Source organism: Oncorhynchus nerka, linkage group LG28 (assembly GCF_034236695.1).
Source record: "Oncorhynchus nerka isolate Pitt River linkage group LG28, Oner_Uvic_2.0, whole genome shotgun sequence".
NCBI classification, from domain to species: domain Eukaryota; kingdom Metazoa; phylum Chordata; class Actinopteri; order Salmoniformes; family Salmonidae; genus Oncorhynchus; species Oncorhynchus nerka.
In genome coordinates this window covers 22,555,790-22,581,218 of record NC_088423.1, presented here as the reverse complement: position 1 = coordinate 22,581,218, position 25,429 = coordinate 22,555,790, and the positions used below count along the sequence as shown (strand labels likewise).

The 25,429-nt window shown below is 42.9% G+C and overlaps 1 protein-coding gene across 1 annotated transcript in view; it reads left to right on the top strand.

Annotated features, from left to right (window-relative positions):
* The window catches only part of LOC115112992 (syntaxin-binding protein 4), a 50,934-nt gene extending 25,905 nt beyond the window's left edge, over positions 1–25,029 (top strand). The window contains exons 17-20 of the mRNA XM_065012699.1: positions 6,535–6,717; positions 9,730–9,846; positions 10,676–10,725; positions 22,901–25,029. Of these exons, the coding sequence (XP_064868771.1) occupies positions 6,535–6,717; positions 9,730–9,846; positions 10,676–10,725; positions 22,901–23,048 (498 nt within the window). The 3' untranslated portion in view covers positions 23,049–25,029. The remainder of the gene's footprint in view (positions 1–6,534; positions 6,718–9,729; positions 9,847–10,675; positions 10,726–22,900) is intronic.
* The last annotated feature ends 400 nt before the right edge of the window (positions 25,030–25,429 follow it).

Here is a 25,429-nt window from a genome sequence, read left to right as displayed (position 1 = left end):
TTTTTTGTTTCTACCTGATAGTTAATTGCACTCAACTGGTGTCCCAGATCTGAATTAGTCCCTGATTTAAAAGGAGAGGATGGAAACAAGAAGTGTTTTGGCCCTCCGGGACCAGGTTTGGGCAGAAGTACAAGCAAACCATTGTAAATAAAGATTACGAATACACGAAGAGCTTCTTGTTGGAGTCCCTCTTGCAGACCCAACATGAGCTACTGCCTCTGCAACATAAATAATTGTTGCTACTATAGGCCATATTACATAGACATGTAGGCTACACTTACACTACCGGTCAAAAGTTTTAGAATACCTACTCAATCAAGGGTTTAATTTTTTTTTTTACTATTTTCTACATTGTAGAATAATAGTGAAGACATCAAATCTATGAAATAACAAATGGAATCATGTAGTAACCAAAAAGTGTTAAACAAATCCAAATATATGTTATATTTGAGATTCTTCAAATAGGCACCCTTTGCCTTGACAGCTTTGCACACTCTTGGCATTCTCTCAACCATCTTCACCTGGAATGCTTTTCCAACAGTCTTTTCCTTCACTCTGCGTTCCGAATTATCCCAAACCATCTCAATTTGGTTGAGATTTGGGGATTGTGGAGGCCAGGTCATCTGATGCAGCACTCCATCACTCTCCTTCTTGGTAAAATAGCCCTTACATAGCCTGGAGGTGTGTTGGGTCATTGGCCTGTTGAAAAACAAATGATAGTCCCACTAAGCCCAGATGGGAATGGCGTATTGCTGCAGAATGCTTTTGTATCTATGCTGGTTAAGTGTGCCTTGAATTCTGAAAAATCAGTGTCAGCAGCAAAGCACCCCCACACCATAGCACCACCTCCTACATGCTTCACGGTGGGAAATAAACATGCAAAGATCATCCGTTCACCCACACCGCGTCTCACAAAGACACAGCGGTTGGAAACAAAAGTCTTACATTTCACTCCAGACCAAAGGACACATTTCCATCGGTCTAATGTCCATTGCTCATGTTTCTTGGCCCAAGCAAGTCTCTTCTTATTATTTGTGTCCTTTAGTAGTGGTTCCTTTGCAGCAAATCGACCATGAAGGCCCGATTCACGCAGTCTCCTCTGAACAGTTGATGTTGAGATGTGTCTGTTACTTGTTCTCTGTGAAGCATTTATTTGGGCAGCAATCTGAGGTGCTGTTAACTCTAATGAACTTGTCCTCTGCAGCAGAGGTAACTCTGGGTCTTCCATTCCTGTGGCGGTCCTTATGAGAGCCAGTATCACCATTGCGCTTGATGGTTTTTATGACTTCACTTGAAGAAACTTTCAAGTTCTTGAAATGTTCCATATCGACTGACCTTCATGTCTTAAAGTAATGATGGACTGTCATTTCTATTTGCTTATTTGAGCTGTTCTTGCCATGATATGGACTTGGTCTTTTACAAAATAGGGCTATCTTCTGCATACCACCCCTACCTTGTCACAACACAACTGATTGGCTCAAATGCATTAAGAAGGAAAGAAATTCCACAAATGAACCTTTAAGAAGGCACACCTGTTAATTTAAATGCATTCCAGGTGACTACCTCATGAAGCTGGTTGGGAGAATGCCAAGAGTGTGGAAAGCTGTCAAGGCAAAGTGTGGCCATTTGAAGAATCTAAAATGTGAAATACATTTAGAATTGTTTAACACTTTATTTGGTTACTACATGATTCCATGTGTTTTTTCATTGTTTTGATGTCTTCACTATTATTCTACAATGTAAAAATATAGAAAAACCCTTGAATGAGTAGGTGTTCTAAAACTTTTGACCGGTAGTGTACATGTATATTGAACAAACATATAAACGCAACATGCAACAATTGCAAAGATTGAGTTACAGTTCATATAAGGTTCATATAAGGAAATCAGTCAATTGAATTTAATTCATTAGGCCCTAGTCTATGGATTTCACATAACTGGGTAGGGGTGCAACCATGGGTGGTCCTTGGAGGGCGTAGGCCAACCCACTGGGGAGCCAGGCCCAGCCAATCAGAATGACGAAGCAGGATGGTGGAGGTCCTGGGCAGGTGTGGTTACACGTGTTCTGCGGTTGTGAGGCCGGTTGGACGTACTGACACATTTTCTAAAACAACATTGGAGTCAGCTTATGGTAGAAATTAACATTCAATTCTCTGGCAAAATCTCTGATTGACATTCCTGGAGTCAGCATGGCAATCTGTGACTGCATTGTGTGACACAACTGCACATTTTAAAGTGGCCTTTTATTGTCCCAAGCACAAGGTGCACCTGTGTAATGAATGTGCTTTTTAATCAGCTTCTGCTTTTTGGTGCGTATGGAACATTTATAGTATTTTTTTTATTTAATTTCATGCAACTGACACTTTGCTTTTATATTTTTCTACGCCTTATATACATTTGAATTATCATCTACTTTGTCACATATGCGTTATTTGATTCAAGGACCAACAATGGAGAGTTTTTTTTCTTCCTCAAATTAAACCTTACCCCTAAGGGAATTGCTTGTGCCTGTTGTTTTTTTCTGCTATCAAACACTTGAGCTCAAAAGGACACATTGCCTTTCCGTTGAATCCATAAGAACGCTAAAGCTTTGTCTGGGATTTAACTCACCGTCTCGACACTTGCATCAGAAGAAAGAGAACAAAGATAACTTGATGGGTGTTAATTTTTTGTGGAATTGAAAAAAGTAATAATTTAATACAGTTGAAATGTTTACAAATTAGATGCGCTGAAATGAAGGCAACTAATGGAAAAAACACTTGGATTATAGCGATATTATGTATTTTCTCACAAACAACGTAAAGTATGTTTAGATAGGTACAATGTTTTTTATTTATTTTTATTTTACCTTTATTTTACTAGGCAAGTCAGTTAAGAACATATTCTTATTTCCAATGATGGCCTAGGAACAGTGGGTTAACTGCCTGTTCAGGGGCAGAACGACAGATTTTGTACCTTGTCAGCTCGGGGATTTGAACTTGCAACCTTTCGGTTACTAGTCCAACGCTCTAACCACTAGGCTACCCTGCTACCCTGTAGAGCCAAGCGTGTTGATTTTGAATCTGAGAGTATCCTGCTATTAACACACTTGTTGAATTATGCAAGTGAACAAGACAACAACAGTAATTATTGAGGCAGTCTAGACAGTGCAGGTGGGGAAGATGGCACAAGTGTTTGATGGTTGCAGCCCTGTTCCTCCCCTTTATGTTAATTTATGCATATATGCAAATATACTATCTTTATGTAAATTAGGCACACATAATTATCTTTATATGAACACAGAATATAATAAAAAATACCTGATACCATAAGAAAATGTATAAATGAGTGCATTCTAATAAAAGTAAAACTCATTATTTGTCTGTGCCAGTAAAATGTTTTATGTGTAATAATTCAGTCAATATCTGAGGATTATAACATTTCTAAAAGTTTGGAGTATCTTCACCCATTATCCAGCTGTTGCATTAATTAGAAATATATTTTTGACTTATTACCTCTTTTTCTCCCCAATTTCGTGATATCCAATTGGTATTTACAGTCTTGTCCCATCGCTGCAACTCCTGTACGGACTCGGTAGAGGCGAAGGTCGAGAGCCATGCGTCCTCCGAAACACGACCCTGCCAAGCCACACTGCTTCTTGACACACAGCCCGCTTAATCCGGAAGCCAGCTGCACCAACGTGTTGGAGGAAACACCGTACGACTGCCACAAGGAGTCGCTAGAGTGCAATGGGACAAGGACATCCCGGCCGGCCAAACCCTCCCCTAACCCGGACGACGTTGGGCTAATTGTGCGGCACCTCATGGGTCTCCCAGTCGCGACACAGCCTGGGATCAAATATTATAAATGTTTTTAAAAACTTTTTAACAATTTCGATGACTGTTGCTAAGTGCACAATATAAGAAATAGGGTGCCATTTGGGATGCTGCCTTTAAGAGCTCTGTATAGTGCTCCCTGCAGACTCAGCAGCTTCAGGCTCAGAGGGTAGCAGCATTACAGAACTAAATCCCTGCTGTCATCCCAGCCAGCACACAGAAAACATTACACAAGCGGATAAAGAAAATACATAATTTACTAGTAAAACAACTGAATTATGTATTGAATAGATCCAGGGACATGTCCTGCTGTTGCTATTTTGTGAAGGTTTACAACGCCATCTGATAAATCCATGTTTGACCAGTTTGCATGGGGTTTGGTTAGATTTTTTATTAAGGCTCTTTTGTAGAGCTGAGGGGAAAAGGAGAGACACAGACTAACAGTATATAAAGATACAATATTGAGGGCTTACTCAGTGTTTAGAGTTACAGCTTGTATGTTGCTCTGCCCTATCGTGCCCTTCCTGTGTACTGATGCTGTTGGTCATTGCTAACTCGGGAAACTCATTCACATGACTGTGAGATGTATCCCGGCTTAAGTGATCTTATCCCTCGCTCTCTAGCTCTCTCTCCTTCTGTTCTCTGAACGTCGGTTCTGAGAATATATATAGAATTCCCAGTATTCCAGTCACAGGAACAGCTGGTGTGTGTGTGGGGGGGGCAAGTCAATGAATGTGTGCATGTGTATGTGCCCATTTACTGGTGTGTGTGCATGTGTGTGTGTGTGTGCACACATGTGTGCCATGTAGGGAACACCAGGGGAGATCTAGGTCACAGAGAGTTATGTGTTTATTTTTAGCCAACAGCAGGGATCAGCATTGACCACAAGCACACAAACACACAGAGAAATAGTTTGTGGAAGAAAATAAATAAATCCATCAGAGACTTTATAACTGGACGGCTATATTGAGGTTTTCCACATACCTACAGATTGATAATAGAACATTGGCTAGAGGGTTTGAACTTTGAACTAACTGACAGACTAATGCATGTTATGCCACTAGGCTTACGAAACATTTTTTTTTTAAAGTCTTCAGAGGCATCGACATCCCATGTTTGTTTTTTTTAAACCATGAACTGCAACTCAATATTACGCTACAGCTGGTATAGATTGGCCACAACACACGTGAGCCTTCTGTGTCAATTATCTACCGTTCTATCATAGTATCAGGTACGGCTAGGAGTTCTTTCAGGTCAAGTGGTCAGGAAAAACTACTGGGAATTTTCTATGTAGAGCATTACATAAACTTATGTATTTATGTAGGTTAGTCTGTCAGGTTGTCTCTCTCTCCAAGGTAGTCCCATCATCCGTCATGTGTCACTAGCATGTTTACTCTAGCGTCTTAACACCACTCTAGCGTGTTAACACTAGTGTGTTGATTATCGTGTTGACTCAGATCTAGCCTGTTAACACCACTCTAGTGTGTGGACTGTACTCTAGCGTGTTGACTGCACTAGCGTGTTGACTGCACTAGCGTGTTGACTCTCATCTAGCGTGTTGACTCTGCTCTAGCATGTTGACTCTACTCTAGCGTGTTAACACCACTTTAGTGTGTTGACTCTACTCTAGCGTGTTAACACCACTTTAGCGTGTTGACTCTGCCCTAGTGTGTTGACACCGCCCTAGCGTTTTGACACCACTCTAGCGTGTTGAATCTGCCCTAGCGTGTTGACACCGCCCTAGCGTTTTGACACCACTCTAGCATGTTGAATCTGCCCTAGCGTGTTGACTCTGCCCTAGCGTGTTGACACCGCCCTAGCGTGTTGACACCGCCCTAGCGTGTTGACACCACTTTAGCGTGTTGACCCCGCTCTAGCATGTTGACTTTGCTCTAGTGTGTTAACACCACTCTAGCGCGTTGACTCTAGTGTGTTGACTCTGTTCTAGCGTATTGACTCTGCTCTAGCTGGTGATGAGTGAGGGAGACCTGCAGTGGTGTAAAGTACTGAAGTAAAAATACTTTGGAGCACTACTTAAGTAGTTTTTCGAGATATCTGTACATTACTTTGCTATTTATATTTTTCACAACTTTTACTTTTACTCCACTACATTCCCAAAGAAAATAAGGTACTTTTTACTCCATACATCAGGGATAACACCCAAAAGTGTGGGAGTGTGCCCGCCTGTCCGTAAAAAACAATTAAGACAATTGTGGCGCCTGGTTTGCTTAATATGAGGATTTTGATGTATAGCATTTACTTTGTACTTTTACTCAAGTATCAACACTTTTCCACCACTGTATTTAAGTACATTTTAAACCAGATACTTTCAGACTTATACTCAAGTAGTATTTTATTGGGTGACTTTTACTTGAGTCATTTTCTATTAAGGTATCTTTTACTTTTACTCAAGTATGACAATCGGTACATTTTCCACCACTGGAGACCTGTTTGTGGGTGTCAGTGTCACACACCTCAGAACACTTTTATCCTCTAGCAGAGAATTACAAAAGAAAGCTAAAATGCCTCTGAAATAGGACAAAATCATTTTAAGAGACAAATTAAAGCAAAGCACCGTTTCTAAATAAATAATGTAGAATCCTTTTCATTCATTCAATCAGTAAAATGTTCCAACACAAGTTCAAAGTGCACTGAACTTTTACCTACAGAATATTCCTGTGCCTGTTTGACTCTCCTCTCCTCGTCACTCTCCCTGGTAGGAGGTAAAGTCTGGGACGGATGAGAGCCGTGCTCTGCGGAGCCGGATCCACCTGGCTGTAGCAGCCCAGAAGCAGGCCAGGGGGATGGAGATGGATTATGAGGAGGTGATCCATCTCCTGGAGGCTGAGATAGCCGAGCTCAAGGCCCAGAGGAACGAACAGCAGCAGCCCGGCCAGGCTAAGGTAACAGACTGGTTCTCAAATCATACCCTATAATCCCTATTGCATTACTTTTGACCAGAGCCACTATTCCCCGTGTATTGCACTACTTTTGACCAGTGGAGTAAAGTACTTAAGTATCTGTACTTTACCATTTATGTTTTGCCAACTTTTACTTCACTACATTCCTAAAGAAAATGTACCTTTTACTCAATGCACACACTTATCAAGAGAACATGTGGTCATTCCTGCTGCCTATGATCTGGCGGACTCACGAAACACAAATGCATAATTTGTAAATTATGTCTGAGTAAATTTTTTAAACGAGAAATGGTGCCGTCTGCTTTGTTTAATATAAGGAATTTGAAATGATTTATACTTTTACTTTTGATACTTAAGTATATTTGATCAATTACATTTACTGTTGATATTTAACTCTTAGAACCACCCATCCCGGATCCGGTATATTTGTAATCAGCAACGCTGAATAGCGTAGCGCAGTCAAATAATATTACTGGAAAATATTCATATTCATGAAATCACAAGTGAAATATAGCGAAACACAGCTTAGCCTTTTGTTAATCACCCTGTCGTCTCGGAATTTGAAATTATGCTTTACAGCGAAAGCAATACAAGCGTTTGTGTAAGTTTATCGATAGCATAACAAAACAATAAGTACACCTAGCATCAGGTAACTTTGTCACGAAAATCAGAAAAGCAATCAAATTAATTGTTTACCTTTGATCTTCGGATGTTTTCACTCACGAGACTCCCAGTTAGACAACAAATGTTCCTTTTGTTCCATAAAGATATTTTTTATATGCAAATACCTCCGTTAGTTTGTTGCGTTATGCCCAGGAATCCACCAGAAAGCGCGGTCACGACAACGCAGACAAAAATCCAAATTATATCCGTAATGTACACAGAAACATGTCAAATGTTTTTTATAATCAATCCTCAAGGTGTTTTTCAAATATCTATTCAATAATATATCAACCGGGACAGTTGGCTTTTCACTAGGACCGGGAATAACTTTTGCGCACAAATCACTCTGAGAGCCCCCACCTGTCCACTTACGCAATGTGGTCGTTCACGCTCATTCTTCAAAATAAAAGCCTGAAACTATGTCTAAAAGCTGACACCTTAGGGAAGCTATAGAAAAAGGAATCTGGTTGATATCCCTTTCAATGGGCAATAGGGATGCATAGGAACACAGGGGTTTCAAAATAAGAGTCACTTCCTGATTGGATTTTTCTCAGACTTTCGCCTGAAATATCAGTTCTGTTATACTCACAGACAATATTTTTACAGTTTTGGAAACTTTAGAGTTTTCTATCCTAAGCTGTCAATGATATGCATATTCTAGCATCTAGTCCTGAGAAATAGGCCAATTACTTTGGGAACATTATTTTTCCAAACATAAAAATAGTGCCCCCTAGCTTCAAGAGGTTAAGTATATTTACAACCAAATACTTTTAGACTTTTACTTAAATAGTATTTTACTGGGTAACTTTTACTTGATTAACTTTCTATCAAGGTATCTATACTTTTACTCAAGTATGACAATTGGGTACTTTTTCCACCACTGCTTTTAACCAGAGCAACTATTCTCCATGTAGTGCACTTCATTAGACCAGAGCTACTATAACCTACACACTTTTTAACATAACTATTTTCACCCATAGCACACTACTTTGGACCAGAGAATACTTTTGAGAAGCAGAATTGCCATTAAACCTGTCAACCGCCATCCTCGGATTTAAGACCCCCTTCTCTCTTTCCTCTTTCTCTGTTGAGCATAAAACCCATGCCCAGACTGAGGTAACAGACTACACTACATTCCCCTGTTGGAATAATTAACAGTCTATTCCTCAAAAGCATGTATTATTATCTTGGTGTAAGGTATCAACCACAGGGAGCTCTGCTAGATCTGAGGGGCCTTAGTATACCCTGTTCTCTCTATCTGTATCTGTCTCTCTGTATGTGTCTTTGTCTCTGTTTCTCTCTCACACTCTCTCTTCCCCTGTCTTCAACGGAAGTAGTTCCTTCCTCTCCCTTCCTTCCATTTGTCTGTATTTCCTTCTGTCCATCCTGTCATCCAGTGTGTCGAGCCCACCCAAACCCTGCTGGACCCTGCTCCTGGTTCCTTCCTTTCCTCCCTGTGTGAGTCCGTTCCAGGTTCCTCCCTCTCCCCTGTGCTGAGAAAAGTCTGCTCATGATTTCCCCCCTCTTCCTGTCCGAGTCTGCAGGATTTACTCCTTCACCGTGTGAGTAAAATAAATGTAGACCCATCTCATCATTCTTAACTTCTCTCCCTTGCTTTCCCTCTCCCTCCTGTCACTCCTCACCCTCCCCTACTGTGTGAGTCCGCACCAGATCCCCAATCCTCTGGTCTGTGATCCCGTTCCAGGTTTTCTCCATCCTGTTCGGGAGACCTTTACCTGGACCATAATTATATCACCAGTTACACTTTTGGCACGTAGCCTACATGAAAAGTATCACACTTTTGGCACGTAGCCTACATGAAACGTATCACACTTTTGGCACGTAGCCTACATGAAACGTATCACACTTTTGGCAGTCACAGAAAAGTCAATACAAACTTTTGCTATAGTTTTTAAATAATTTAACTATCATCAATGAATGACACTTTATTGAAAATATGTCATTTTATTGAAAATTAGGGCTGTTAATCCCAGGATTTGCTGTGATTAATCAAGATGAATCACAAATTCAGATTTAGCTCAAATTGAGCTGTAATTTAAAGTTTGTTATAAAATTTGGTATATTGATAATCACACTTTAACTTCACTGTCAACTTGATTTGACATCACATTGTTGTTTTTAGCTGTATAGATGTATTTTGGACATTTTCAGTGTATTTTGAACGCTTTCAGACAATACGATTTAATCACAATAATAAAAAATAAATAAAAAATACAGACAATCTTTCAATTTCTGAATGAAAACCCATCCAGATGCAGGCCATTCAGTAGAACCCCTGCTGATGACCTAGTGTGATGTCCTTCCTGATAGGATGAGGTGGAGGAGCTGAAGAAGAGAGTGGCCGTTCTGGAGTGTCAACTACGTAAGAACGAGGGGGCCAAAAAGGGCTTTGAGGTGTCCATGGGAAAACTGCTCAACTTCGTGGAGGTACTGTATGTGTGTGTACTGTGATTACTGAATGTCAACACTAGCTCTCTCGAAGACCATTACTTCATATCTAGTTTACAATGTGTGAAGGGAAACAGATTTGAGAAGGAGAAACAGATTGGAATTCATATCAATCACATTCTCAGAAAGAAAATACAGAAATATAAAGACAAACTGAAATTAGCATTTACATCTCTGAATAATGACAAGTTTATAAATAGCAGACCTGGGTTCAAATACGTATTTTCTAGTGTATTTGAGTATTTAAAAAAAATTGTAGCTGAATCAACTACTTCTATTTGAACAATTTTTTTTTCAAATAATTTCCTATAAATACTACTTTAAAATATTTTCAAATACTTATTTCCAAAAACATAGCAAATACCCCTTGAACCAAACTGACCTGGATTTAAATGCATGGGAGTATTTTAATATGTGTATTTGATTATTTTCAAATACATGCCAATATTTTCCAACTGTATTTCAAAATATTAAAATCCAAATATTTACTTTGAAATGTATGTGAAAGTAATTTAAATACTTTAATAGTATTTGAACCCATGTCTGATAAATAGGGTTGTAGTGTTCAGAAAAGTGGTCACGTCTAATGTGTCCCAAATGGCACCCTATTCCCTACAAATAAGAATTTGTTCTTAACTGACTTGCCTAGTTAAATAAAGATAAAATAAAAAATATAGTGCACCCCTTTTGACCAGAGCCCTATGTATATGCCCTGGTCAAAAGTAGTGTACCATAGGAAATGGGAGTGTCATTTGAGACGCATATATCAACTAAAATAATACGTACGTTTACATTCCTTCCCATTTAGAATGTTCAAGACTTCCTCATTGAAAACCAAGGTCCCGTGAAGAGCTGTAGGTAAGAATGTGCATTGTGCACATTTCTAGTGAATCATGTCTGCTTCTTCTGCTTCTTTCTTCAATAGTGGGCTATCTTTCAGATAATCTCATTCATTCACAGTGTATACACCCTTACGAAAAAACCACATGATTTCACATGATATTTCCACATGTTTTGTTCATGTGAAATCATTTGAAACCATGTGTTTTTTTTAGCATTTACATCTCTGAATAATGACAAGTTTATAAACATGTGATGATGTGGACTTTCACTTGTGAAACAATGTTTTTTTGCATTCGGCGGGGGAGAGTGAACTATTGATGGTTAATTCACCTTTGATGGAGCTGTGTCATAGTGCAGCAGATCACCTGGGGGTGGATTGGCCATCTTCTCCCCTGCAGCGGCGTTCCGGCAGGTTTGGGGGAAAGTATTTACCTCCTGTCCTTGCAGCGGTGAAGCGTCACTTACCTGTTTAAAGATTTTGCCGATGAGCTAAAGGCGACCTGGGATTCCCCTCATTCAGCCAGACTGATACTATCAGGTTATGGTGAGTTCATAAATGTAGAGGGTATAGAGGAGGCGGGCTCATTTTCACACTGCCAATGGATGGAAAGCTAGCGAGTTACTTAGCTCCAGAGGCTAACAAGGGGGCTAATCCTAGCACTGTGCTTCCAAATAAACAGTGCCGGTTCTCGGCGGATCAGCTGGACAAAGTGTACCAGGGTGACGGTGTGACGGCCCGGTCGTTGAATGTGGTCACAATGCTGCAGATGTATCATATCGTTTTGCTACAGGAGCTGAATAAGACCATGGAGGTGGGGGAAGCCGGCTCCAGAGCTTCTCGATGAAAGCCATGCTATGGCTGATTTTGTGCTGTGTCTGTCCCGCTGTTCTATCCTGGCTGTGTGGAAAAGTATGGAGGCTCAGGGCCACCTCTAGTTGATGTATTCTTGGATTCCTGAGAGGGACAGTTTCACCAACAGAGTTGTTTGGCTATGGAGTCCTTACAGGCCTGTTTCGAGGACAAACAAAAGTCCTTCGCGGGGGTGACGCAACAGTTTCCGAGGCATAAAGGAAATGGTCCGGGCCAGAAGCGTTTTTTTTACCATACTGGTGCTTCTGGGCAGCGGCAGTCGTCCTGGCACAGACACCGTGCTGGATCGAAGGAGAGCAGGGTGAAAGCGGATTATTGCGCGGTGAGGGGCAAGAGGCAGATCTCGTGACCCTAGCTGGAGGCCGGGAGAAGGTGCGTGTTCTCAGGGCCCTCCTCCCCAAGCATTTGCTTTCCAAGATGGCGTAGCAGTCGGACGTGTGTTTTGTCTTGTCCCGTCCTGTATAGTGTAAATATAGTTTTTCCTCGTTTTTTTTCTGTATATATTTCGTACATATTTTAATCTCACTTTCCAACTACAGGCTGAATATACTCTCCTGCAACCCGCATCACCCAATGTGGTACGGATCTGCTTTTTCTATACTTTAGAATCGGAACCCTCATCAGAAGCTAGCCGCTAACTAGCTACTAGCTAGCCACTGCTAGCGGTCTTCAACGCTAACTAGGACACCAGCGCGACATCTACCCAAAGCATATCAGACTGCTTTTTCTCTACCACATCTCCGGATTCCTACCGCAAGCTCTGAACCTTTATACCGGATCATCGTAAATAGCTAGCTGCAATCCGAGTGGCCACTCCTGGCTAACGTCTCTGTCCCAGAGCAAGCACCAGTTAGCCTGGAGCTAGCCTCGAGCTAAGCCCATCTCCCGACTAGCCGAAGAGGTCCAAAGATACCTAATTTGCCAATTGGCCTGGACCCTCTACTGACCCTCTGCTGCCGACACGGAGCCCCGCCGATCCATCACGACTGGTCCGCCGACATAATCGTCCGAGGGGTTTCAACAGGCTTTTCCGCTGCGACATCGCCAAAGATCCATCTGCTGGCCAAGGCCCGCGAGCTTTCTGAATCGCTGTATCTCCAGCTCACCGCATGAAGAGGAATAAACAGACTCCCCCCATCGCGACGTCCCCCAAAGGTTAACTCTCTAGCCCTCGCTATCTCCCTGCTTGCTAATTCGGCCTGCTAACGGCTTGTCAAGCTCCGGTCCGCTAACTGCTACCTTGTCTAGCTCGGGCCTACGAACTGTTAGCTTGTTAGCACAGGCCTGCTAACCGTCTGAACCACCGCGTCCCAATCACTCTCTGACCCCATTTACTTTCTATCTCTTTTTGATTTTTAATTTGTTTATACCTTCCGGAAACCTGCCTCACCCAATGTGATACGGAATCGCTATTACTTTTACTTTTATTTTTATGACACACTCAAGAACCTCCAGACGCTAACCAGCTAACTAGCTACAAGCTAGTTAGTCATTGTTAGTTAAAAAAAAAAAAAAAAAATACCTGGATAACACTCGCCAGCCCAGCCCCCCTGCCCATCCACTGCTGCCCCCTGGACACTGATCTCTTGGCTACATAGCTGACGCACGCTGGACTGTCCATTAATCACGGTACTCCTTTCTGCTTGTCTGTCTTACCTGTCGGCCCCGTTGCCTAGTCAACGCCATTTTACCTGCTGTTTGTTGTGCTAGCGGATTAGCCCCGCCTACTGTTTTTAGCTAGCTTTCCAAATTCAACACCTGTGATTACTGTATGCCTCGCTGTATGTCTCTCTCAGATGTCAATATGCCTTGTATACTGTTGTTCAGGTTAGTTATAATTGTTTTAGTTCACAATGGAGCCCCTAGACCCACTCTGCATACCCCTGTTACCTCCTTTGTCCCACCTCCCACACATGCGGTGACCTCACCCATTACAACCAGCATGTCCAGAGATACAACCTGTCTCATCATCACCCAGTGCCTGGGCTTACCTCCGCTGTACCCGCACCCCACCATACCCCTGTCTGCGCATTATGCCCTGAATATATTCTACCATGCCCAGAAACCTGCTCCTCTTATCATCTGCCCCCAACGCTCTAGGCGACCAGTTTTGATAGCCTTTAGCCGCACCCTCATACTACTCCTTCTCTGTTCCGCGGGTGATGTGGAGGTAAACCCAGGCCCTGCATGTCCCCAGGTACCCTCATTTGTTGACTTCTGTGATCGAAAAAGCCTTGGTTTTATGCATGTCAACATCAGAAGCCTCCTCCTAAGTTTGTTTTACTCACTGCTTTAGCACACTCTGCTAACCCTGATGTCCTTGCCGTGTCTGAATCCTGGCTCAGGAAGGCCACCAAAAATTCAGAGATTTCCATACCCAACTATAACATCTTCCGTCAAGATAGAACTACCAAAGGGGGCGGAGTTGCAGTCTACTGCAGAGATAGCCTGCAAAGTAATGTCATACTTTCCAGGTCCATACCCAAACAGTTCGAACTACTAATTTTGAAAATTACCCTCTCCAGAAATAAGTCTCTCACTGTTGCCGCCTGCTACCGGCCACCCTCAGCTCCCAGCTGTGCCCTGGACACCATTTGTGAATTGATCGCCCCCATCTAGCTTCAGAGTTTGTTCTGTTAGGTGACCTAAACTGGGATATGCTTAACACCCCGGCAGTCCTACAATGTAAGCTAGATGCCCTAAATCTCACTCAAATCATCAAGGAACCCACCAGGTACAACCCTAACTCTGTAAACAAGGGCACCCTCATAGACGTCATCCTGACCAACTGGCCCTCCAAATACACCTCCGCTGTCTTCAACCAGGATCTCAGCGATCACTGCCTCATTGCCTGTATCCGCCACGGAGCCGCAGTCAAACGACCACCCCTCATCACTGTCAAACGCTCCCTAAAACACTTCTGTGAGCAGGCCTTTCTAATCGACCTGGCCCGGGTATCCTGGAAGGACATTGACCTCATCCCGTCAGTTGAGGATGCCTGGTCATTCTTTAAAAGTAACTTCCTCACCATTTTAGATAAGCATGCTCCGTTCAAAAATGCAGAACCAAGAACAGATACAGCCCTTGGTTCACTCCAGACCTGACTGCCCTCGACCAGCACAAAAACATCCTGTGGCGGACTGCAATAGCATCGAATAGCCCCGTTATATGCAACTGTTCAGGAAGTCAGGAACCAATACACGCAGTCAGTCAGGAAAGCTAAGGCCAGCTTCTTCAGGCAGAAGTTTGCATCCTGTAGCTCCAACTCCAAAAAGTTCTGGGACACTGTGAAGTCCATGGAGAACAAGAGCACCTCCTCCCAGCTGCCCACTGCACTGAGGCTAGGTAACACGGTCTCCACCGATAAATCCACGATTATCGAAAGCTTCAATAAGCACTTCTCAACGGCTGGCCATGCCTTCTGCCTGGCTACTCCAACCTCGGCCAACAGCTCCGCCCCCCCGCAGCTCCTCGCCCAAGCCTCTCCAGGTTCTCCTTTACCCAAATCCAGATAGCAGATGTTCTGAAAGAGCTGCAAAACATAGACCCGTACAAATCAGCTGGGCTTGACAATCTGGACCCTCTATTTCTGAAACTATCTGCCGCCATTGTCGCAACCCCTATTACCAGCCTGTTCAACCTCTCTTTCATATCGTCTGAGATCCCCAAGGATTGGAAAGCTGCCGCAGTCATCCCCCTCTTCAAAGGGGGAGACACCCTGGACCCAAACTGCTATAGACCTATATCCATCCTGCCCTGCCTATCTAAGGTCTTGAAAGCCAAGTCAACAAACAGGTCACTGACCATCTCGAATCCCACCGTACGTTCTCCGCTGTGCAATCTGGTTTCCGAGCCGGTCACGGGTGCACCTCAGCCACGCTCAAGGTACTAAACGATATCATTACCGCCATCGATAAAGACAGTACTGTGCAGCCGTCTTCATCGACCTCGCCAAGGCTTTCGACTCTGTCAATCACCATATTCTTATCGGCAGACTCAATAGCCTCGGTTTCTCGGATGACTGCCTTGCCTGGTTCACCAATTACTTTGCAGACAGAGTTCAGTGTGTCAAATCGGAGGGCATGCTGTCCGGTCCTCTGGCAGTCTCTATGGGGTGCCACAGGGTTCAATTCTCGGGCCGACTCTTTTCTCTGTATATATCAATGATGTTGCTCTTGCTGCGGGCGATTCCCTGATCCACCTCTACGCAGACGACACCATTCTATATACTTTCGGCCCGTCATTGGACACTGTGCTATCTAACCTCCAAACGAGCTTCAATGCCATACAGCACTCCTTCCGTGGCCTCCAACTGCTCTTAAACGCGAGTAAAACCAAATGCATGCTTTTCAACCGATCGCTGCCTGCACCCGCATGCCCGACTAGCATCACCACCCTGGATGGTTCCGACCTTGAATATGTGGACATCTATAAGTACCTAGGTGTCTGGCTAGACTGCAAACTCTCCTTCCAGACTCACATCAAACATCTCCAATCGAAAATCAAATCAAGAGTCGGCTTTCTATTCCGCAACAAAGCCTCCTTCACTCACGCCGCCAAGCTTACCCTAGTAAAACTGACTATCCTACCGATCCTCGACTTCGGCGATGTCATCTACAAAATGGCTTCCAACACTCTACTCAGCAAACTGGATGCAGTCTATCATAGTGCCATCCGTTTTGTCACCAAAGCACCTTATACCACCCACCACTGCGACTTGTATGCTCTAGTCGGCTGGCCCTCGCTACATATTCGTCGCCAGACCCACTGGCTCCAGGTCATCTACAAGTCCATGCTAGGTAAAGCTCCGCCTTATCTCAGTTCACTGGTCACGATGGCAACACCCATCCGTAGCACACGCTCCAGCAGGTGTATCTCACTGATCATCCCTAAAGCCAACACCTCATTTGGCCGCCTTTCGTTCCAGTACTCTGCTGCCTGTGACTGGAACGAACTGCAAAAATCGCTGAAGTTGGAGACTTTTATCTCCCTCACCAACTTCAAACATCAGCTATCCGAGCAGCTAACCGATCGCTGCAGCTGTACATAGTCTATTGGTAAATAGCCCACCCATTTTCACCTACCTCATTCCCATACTGTTTTTATACTGTTTTTTTTTAAATTTTTATTTACTTTTCTGCTCTTTTGCACACCAATATCTCTACCTGTACATGACCATCTGATCATTTATCACCCCAGTGTTAATCTGCAAAATTGTATTATTCGCCTACTCATGCCTTTTGCACACATTGTATATAGACTGCCCATTTTTTTTCTACTGTGTTATTGACTTGTTAATTGTTTATTCCATGTGTAACTCTGTGTTGTCTGTTCACACTGCTATGCTTTATCTTGGCCAGGTCGCAGTTGCAAATGAGAACTTGTTCTCAACTAGCCTACCTGGTTAAATAAAGGTGAAATAAAAAAAATAAAAAAGTAAAATTTACTGTGGCAACAGTGCTCCCAAGTGGCTCGGTCAATGGTGTGGTCCGGGTATCACAACGGCGGTACCACAAAAGCACATGGTTTCCACCCAATGTTCCTCAGTGTTTAGGGGTATCGAGAGGAGGCATGAGGACTGCAGATGTGGCCAGGGCAATAAATTGCAATGTCTGTACTGTGAGACGCCTGAGACAGCGCTACAGGGAGACAAGACAGACAGCTGATCATCCTCGCAGTGGCAGACTACATGTAACAACACCTGCACAGGATCGGTACATCCGAACATCACACCTGCGGGGCAGGTACAGGATGGCAACAACAACTGCCCGAGTTACTTTAGGAATGCACAATCTCTCCATCAGTGCTCAGACTGTCCGCAATAGGCTGAGAGAGGCTGGACTGACGGCTTGTAAGCCTGTTGTAAGGCAGGTCCTGACCAGACATCACCGGCAACAACATTGCCTATGGGCACAAACCCACCGTCGCTGGACCAGTCAGGACTGGCAAAAAGTGGTCTTCAATGACGAGTCGCTGTTTTGTCTCACCAGGGGTGATGGTCGGATTCGCGTTTATCGTCGAAGGAATGAGCGTTACACCGAAGCCTGTACTCTGAAGCGGGATCAATTTGGAGGTGGAGGGTCCGTCATGGTCTGGGGCGGTGTGTCACAGCATCATCAGACTGAGCTTGTTGTCATTGCAGGCAATCTCAAAGATGTGCGTTATTGGGAAGACATCCTCCTCCCTCATGTGGTACTCTTCCTGCAAGCTCACCCAGACATGACCCTCCAGCATGACAATGCCACCAGCCTTACTGCTCATTCTGTGCGTGATTTCCTGCAAAACAGGAATGTCAGTGTTCTGTCATGGCCAGCGAAGAGCCCGGATCTCAATCCCATTGAGCAGGTCTGGGACCTGTTGGTTCGGAGGGTGAGGGCTAGGGCTAGGGCCATTCCCCCCCAGAAATGTCCGGGAACTTGCAGGTGCCGTGGTGGAAGAGTGGGGTAACATCTCACAGCAATAACTGGCAAATCTGGTGCAGTCCATGAGGAGGAGAGGCACTTAATGCAGCTGGTGGCCACACCAGATACTGACGGTTACTTGATTTTGATCCCCCCCCCCCTTTGTTCAGGGACACATTATTTCATTTCTGTTAGTCACATGTCTGTGGAACTTGTTCAGTTTGTCTCAGTTGTTGAATCTTATGTTCATACAAATATTTACACATGTTAAGTTTGCTGAAAATAAACGCAGTTGACAGTGAGAGGATGTTTATTTTTTTCCTGAGTTGAAGAAGACAAGTTTTTGAACTACCAGAAGTTTATTTGAGAAGAAATGTAAAGCAATCTGTGCCTTTGAACAGCAGCATAATTACACCTATTTCACTTTTGCATCTCAATAACCGAATGACCACTGCTGCACATGCTGCTGCTGTTTTGAACAGATTAGATCAGGTATTCCCAAACTGGGGTATGCGCAATGCCGTCGGGGTTCCGCCAAATAAAAATGTGATTCACATTTTTAATTAAATATATGTATAAAAAAAGACATCCTCCTCCCTCATGTGGTACCCTTCCTGCAGGCTCACCCTGACATGACATGGCCCTATGTATGGAAAATATATATATATATATTTTCTAACGGGGCTATACATTTGGGTGAGGTTTTTTTCCTTGCCTGAGTAGCCTAATTTCACTGCCAAAAATAAAATGAAACCGTCTTGGGTTCAGCGAAATAACAACACAATGTCAAATACAGGTAGCCTAGTCAAATAATTAACATCCAATCACATTAACCGTTACTCTTTCGCAGGAATTCCACTAACGGTCTGTATGTAGCCAAACGTAGCTGCTGCTCATGTTGGTATCTGTACTGATGGTGCAAAAGCCATGACAGGGAGACATGGTGGAGTGGTAACGTGTGTGCAAGCAGTTGCTCACTACGCCAATTGGGTACACTGCAGCATCCACTGAGAGTCTCTTGCTGCCAAGGGAATGCCTGACAGCTTGAAATACGTTTTGGACACTGCACTCTGCAATGATATGGGCAGCGACCATGTCACGCTTTTACAACATACAGAAGTGCGCTGGTTATCAAGGGGCAAAGTATAGACACACGTTTTTTTTAAATTGAGAGACGAGCTTAAAGTTTTCTTTACTGACCATAATTTTCACTTGTTTGACCGCTTGCATGATGACGAGTTTCTCACACGAATGGCTTATCTGGGTGATGTTTTTTCTTACCTGAATGATCTGAATCTAGGATTACAGGAACTCTCCGTGACTATATTCAATGAGCGGGACAAAATTTAGGCTATGATTAAAAAGTTGTAGCTCTTCTCTGTCCGCATTAACAAGGACAACACACAGGTCTTTCCATCATTGTATGATTTTTTTTTGTGGGCAAATTAACTCAAGGTTATGGAAAATGTCAAATGTGATATAGCGAAGCACCTGAGTGAGTTGGGTGCGCAATACATAGGTACTCTCCCGAAACGGATGACATAAACAACTGGATTCGTTATCCCTTCATGCCCTGCCTCCAGTCCATCAAAATTGCCACATGTGGTTCTGTGAAAATTGAATTTAATCAGAAGCCATTGACAGATTTACGGATAGGGCTGCGCTCAGAGGATCCTGCTTTGGCAAATTGCGCTGTTAAGATACTGATGCCATTTGCAGCCACGTACCTATGCGAGAGTGGATTCTCAGCCCTCACTAGCATGAAAACTAAATACAGGCCCAGACTGTGTGTGGAAAATGATTTAAGACAGACTCTCTCCAATACAACCCAACATTGCAGTTATTGCAGTTGAACAACATTGCAGTTGAGTTATATGCATCCTTTCAAGCACACCCTTCTCATTAACCTGTGGTGAGTTATTAGGTTTTATATGTAAGATGGTTAAAAAAAGACAAATGATTGATTATTATTATTTGTACACTGGTCCTATAACAGCTCTTTGTCACTTCCCACGAGCCGGTTTGTGACAAACTCACACTCATTATTTTGTTTAATAAATGTATCGTATAGTGTGTGTGTGGCAGGTGGCAGGCTTACAATGATGGCAAAAAACAACATTTGAGAGTGCGCTGACCCTGGTGCTAGAGGGGGTATGCATGTGGAGGTTGAATGTTTGAAGGGGTAGGGGACAATAAAACGTTTGGGAACCACTGGATTAGATGATACTATTTAAAACCTGCAGCCAAAATCATGAACGAACGAGTGAACCTGGGAGAACGCAACAAACATACCAATGCTGCGGATATTGACATGGGTGTTAACTAGCTAGCAATAGCTAGCAATAGCTAGCTGCTTATCAAAGGTAGATAAGTGGTTTATTTGACCCAAGAAAATCGACCTAACTATTTCTCAATATTACTGTAGCTGGCTCATTCATTTGATCATGCTTTGTAAAACACCTGGTTGTATGCTGTTGTAGTCGACACATGTCGCTATGTCACTTACAGTAGAACCTGATAAACAACATTTTAGTCATTTAGCAGACACTTATCCAGAGTGCATACATTTTCATACTTTTTGATCCTGGTCCCCTGTGGGAATCCAACCCACAACCCTGGTGTTGTAAGTGCCATGCTCTACCACCTGAGCCACACAGGACCCTAACAGTGGGAAACAATCCCAAAAAATCCCTACCAGATCCAAGATAAAGGTTCTAGCTACTGTATCGCTCTGTCCTTCGATGCAACATGCTGAGGAGTTCCTCAATTCCTGTGATTTCATTTGGACTATTCACCCTCATAGCAAACAGCTGGCAACACAATCCAAGCAATGTTCGTATGGCCTGTTCACCCACGGAGGCGGAGCTGCCACTGCTGACAGTCACTTAGTGGCAGAGTAGTAAGTAACTGAACAGCTTGTTTTAAACAATATATTTTTGAAACAGAAAAATCTACACATTTACCACACTTTTATGAACATTTAAAACATAAACCATTAATTATACATTTTTTATTGACCAATCGCAAGTGAGGTGCCGCCCTTAATGCTCTAATGGGCATATTTTAATATACTTAAATGCTAATAAAACACTATTAAAGTTGACATTAAATGTATTAAAATGTTTTCCAATTTAGATTATTTTAAATATACTAAAGTGTATATATATATTATGGACATAATTCTATATACTTAAATATATTCAAGTATGATGTGTATATTTAAATATATTTACTTTCCACTTGGGTATTGAGCTGCAGTTTGTGCAGTTTTTAGCAAACACCGTGGGGTGATGATTAGTTCTGGCCCTCTGAAGACCTAGACAATGTCCTGTTTTGTAAGTCTGACTACGTAACATGCATTAGTCTGTGTCAGTGAGTAACATGCATTAGTCTGTGTCAGTTTGAAACCCTTTTTACATAGACCCCCTGTGCTACCCCCTACCCAGCGTTCTATTGTCAATCTGACACTGACACTGACTCAACTCCAGCCACTTTAATAATGGGAATTGATGGGAAATTATGTAAATATATCACCAACCACTTTAAACAATGCTACCTTATATAATGTTACTTACCCTACATTATTCATCTCATATGCATACATATATACTGTACTCTATATCATCGACTGCATCCTTATTTAATACATGTATCACTAGCCACTTTAACTATGCCACTTTGTTTACATACTCATCTCAAATGAGTTAATAGACCAATAAGAAAGGAGATTTCCAAACCTCTCTGCCAACAACAGCCAGTTTACCCTTCCCTACTCAGACTATTTTAGTCATTTAACAGACTCTCTTATCTTACAGGAGCAATTAGAGTTAAATGTCTTGCTCAATAGATTTTTCACCTAGTCAGCTCGGCGATTCAGAAATGGCTGCATTGGACTTTAAAGTAACCTTCTGTCTGAGGTAACCAGACCATTTGTTAGATAAACACTTTTGACAATATGTTTTCTTCCTAGAACTGCAGGTGTTCCTAGTCGTTTGTAGGGCAGTAGTTGTAACAGATGAAATGTAGGTTGACATGTTCTTGTTTACACCTCGGTAATGGTAAACAAAGATAATTATATCCATTGCTCATTGTCATAATATAATTACTTAATCAGTCACTGTCAGACAATTACTTTCTCGTTCTCTAATATTGATATCCCCCATTAAGTGTGGCAATAACCATTTTTACAGCAACATCATTTCCATCAATTTAGGTGGCAAGGTCGGCAATATTGCGGTATTTTCTAGCAACACTATTGAATTGAATTCAGACTATGGTATTCTTTTTTTTTTTGGGGGGGGTATTTTATTAGGATCCACATTAGCTGTTGCAAAAGCAGCAGCTTCTCTTCCACACAAAACATGAAACATGACATAATACATTAGTAGACAAGAACAGCTCAGGAACAGAACTACATCAATTTAAAAAAGGCACACGTAGCCTCCACATCAATACATACACACAAAATATCTAGGTCAAATAAGGAGAGTAGGTGCACAACTCTGCTAGTTTTGTTTGGTCTCCACAACGCTCACAGTTGTAACCAACTGCTTAACTTGAGACAAGTCTATACTCTGTTATGAAATATTAGCTATGACATGTGTCATGACCTGCCATCATGCCACCATATTCCTGACCAACTGTAGTACAGCCTATGTCATCTACTCTTTACAATAACATCCCTAAGGAAGAGTACAGTATTTTCCTGCATCACTTCTGACTTCATCCTATCTAGCCTATCCATATCCTTATTATCTCATCCTTATTTTATGTCAGACATAAATCGAAAATTCCAGGTGAAAGCCAATATCCATAGAGTTTTCTCTTGCTAGATTAATGAAGACAGCCATGGTGAAAAACAGTGTAAAAGTGCTGTAAGCTTGAAAGGTTAACTCTATACCTGTCTGTTTCTCTGCAGCTCTGGTGACATGAAGCCCGGCGCTTCCTCTCAACCCCTGGGAGCCCGCGTGGGGAAGAAGTCCCAGTGGACGACGGCTACGCTAGCTGCAGAGGCTAAAGAACTCACACGGACTGTTAGAGCCATCCTCGAGGTGGGCTGTAAGTGATCTATCATCTTGACTCGTCGTGTTACGAGTTGACCTGCTGCATGCCTGCATATCGTCTCTATCCCTGGCCTAGCATGCAAATCCAATCAGCTCAACAATCACCACCGTAGTTTTGAAACCAACCTAAACGAACTGGATAACAGACACAAAACCAACCACATCACCTCAATAGTTACTATGCCAACCAAAACCAACCGCATAACCGACATCAAACCACCTAGTTGCTAAGCCAAGTTAAACCAACCGGATAACCAAAACCAATCAGCTCATCATACACCAAGCCAACCTCCATAGTTACCAAGCCAACCAAAACCAACTGGAAAACCGACACCAACCCACCTCTGTAGTTACTATACACATAATCTCAATAGTTGTTTTTTATTGGAGCAGCCTGTAAGGAAATGAAGGACATCCTTGCACTGGAGTATTTGACAGCAGAATTAAAGACAATACAGCAGCTAAGCAACCTCGAGATGTTCAGCCTCTGTGTCCAGTGGAGTTGAATGGACATGGGACTGAGAGTTAAGCAACCTCGAGATGTTCAGCCTCTGAGTCCAGTGGAGTTGAATGGACCAGGGACTGAGAGTTAAGCAACCTCGAGATGTTCAGCCTCTGTGTCCAGTGGAGTTGAATGGACCAGGGACTGAGTGTTAAGCAACCTTGAGATGTTCAGCCTCTGTGTCCAGTGGAGTTGAATGGACCAGGGACTGAGAGTTAAGCAACCTCGAGATGTTCAGCCTCTGTGTCCAGTGGAGTTGAATGGACCAGGGACTGAGTGTTAAGCAACCTTGAGATGTTCAGCCTCTGTGTCCAGTGGAGTTGAATGGACCAGGGACTGAGAGTTAAGCAACCTCGAGATGTTCAGCCTCTGTGTCCAGTGGAGTAGAATGAACCAGGGATTGAGTGTTAAGCAACCTCGAGATGTTCAGCTTCTGTCCAGTGGAGTTGAATGGACCAGGGACTGAGTGTTAAGCAACCTCGATGTTCAGCCTCTGTGTCCAGTGGAGTTGAATGGACCAGGGACTGAGTGTTAAGCAACCTCAATGTTCAGCTTCTGTCCAGTGGAGTTGTGTTCCATCCATATTTACTCAAGTTTTCTCTGTAGTCATCGTCTAGTGGATGGACACACTGATCTTTCATGCAACATGAAATGCAATGCAATGTTCTACTTCCTATAGATATGTTTGTATAAGTGTATCTAGAAATGTACAATAAGACCTTAGTCAATACAAAACATCATCATACATACACCTGTGATCAAGTTAGTAGCTAACCATCAGTGTTGGGGAGTAAATCAAATAAAAGTGTGTTGGTCACGTACACAGTTTAGCAGGTGTAATAGCTGTGCAGCGAAATGCTTATGTTGCTAACTCCTAGCAATGTAGTCAAATCTCAAGCAATTACAATGTAAAAAAAAAAACATTGTAAAGAAAAATACAAAAAAGAATGGAAGGACGAATCCAATTAACAACCCAAATAGCAATGTAGTAGTATCAAAATGGAATCTTTACCTACAGTATGTACACCGGGGGAATTTACACCAGATCAACTAAGAATGTACAGCAGTAAACACAATATATAGTGAACTATGTCAAGAATCAAGAAAATAAATAAATATGTGGTGCGAATAATCAGTGTAACTAAAATACAATGTGCAGATGTAGAAATATTCGAATAAGCTATGTTGAGGATACAGTATTGAAATACACAGTTAAAACGGGAAGTGACCAGTGGTTGGTTCAATGTCTCTATAACATGATACAGCAGCGTTGGCTGTGCGTGTGTGTGTCGATGTGACTGAGGTCCTTGATGATCTTCTTAGACTTCCTTTGACACCGAGTGTGGTAAATGTCCTGGAGGTCAGGCAGCGTGGCCCCTGTGATGTGTTGGGCTGTCCGCACCGCCCTCTGGAGAGCTAAGCGGTTGAGGGCGGAGCAGTTGCCATACCAGGCAGTGATGCAGCTAGACAGAATGCTCTCAATGGTTCAGTTTGTGAGGGTCTTAGGTGCTCAGTGATGTGCACCATGAGGAACTTGAAGCTATTGACCTTATCCATTGCGGTTTTGACCCTATCCATTGCGGCCCCGTCAATGAGGATGGTGGCATCCTCCCTCTTCTGTCTACTGTAGTCCAAGATAAGCTTCTTTGTTTTGTTGACATTGAGGGAGAGGTTATTTTTCTGGCACCACTCCAGAGGGCTCTAACCTCCTCCCTGTTGGATGTCTCGTTGTTGTTGGTAATCAGGCCTACCACTGTTGTGTCGTCAGCAAACTTGATGATTGAGTTAGAGTTGTGTGTGAACTGGGAGTATAGGAGGTGGCTGAGCACACACACATGGGGGGCCCCCTGTGTGGAGGATCAGTGTGGCGGAGGTGTTGTTG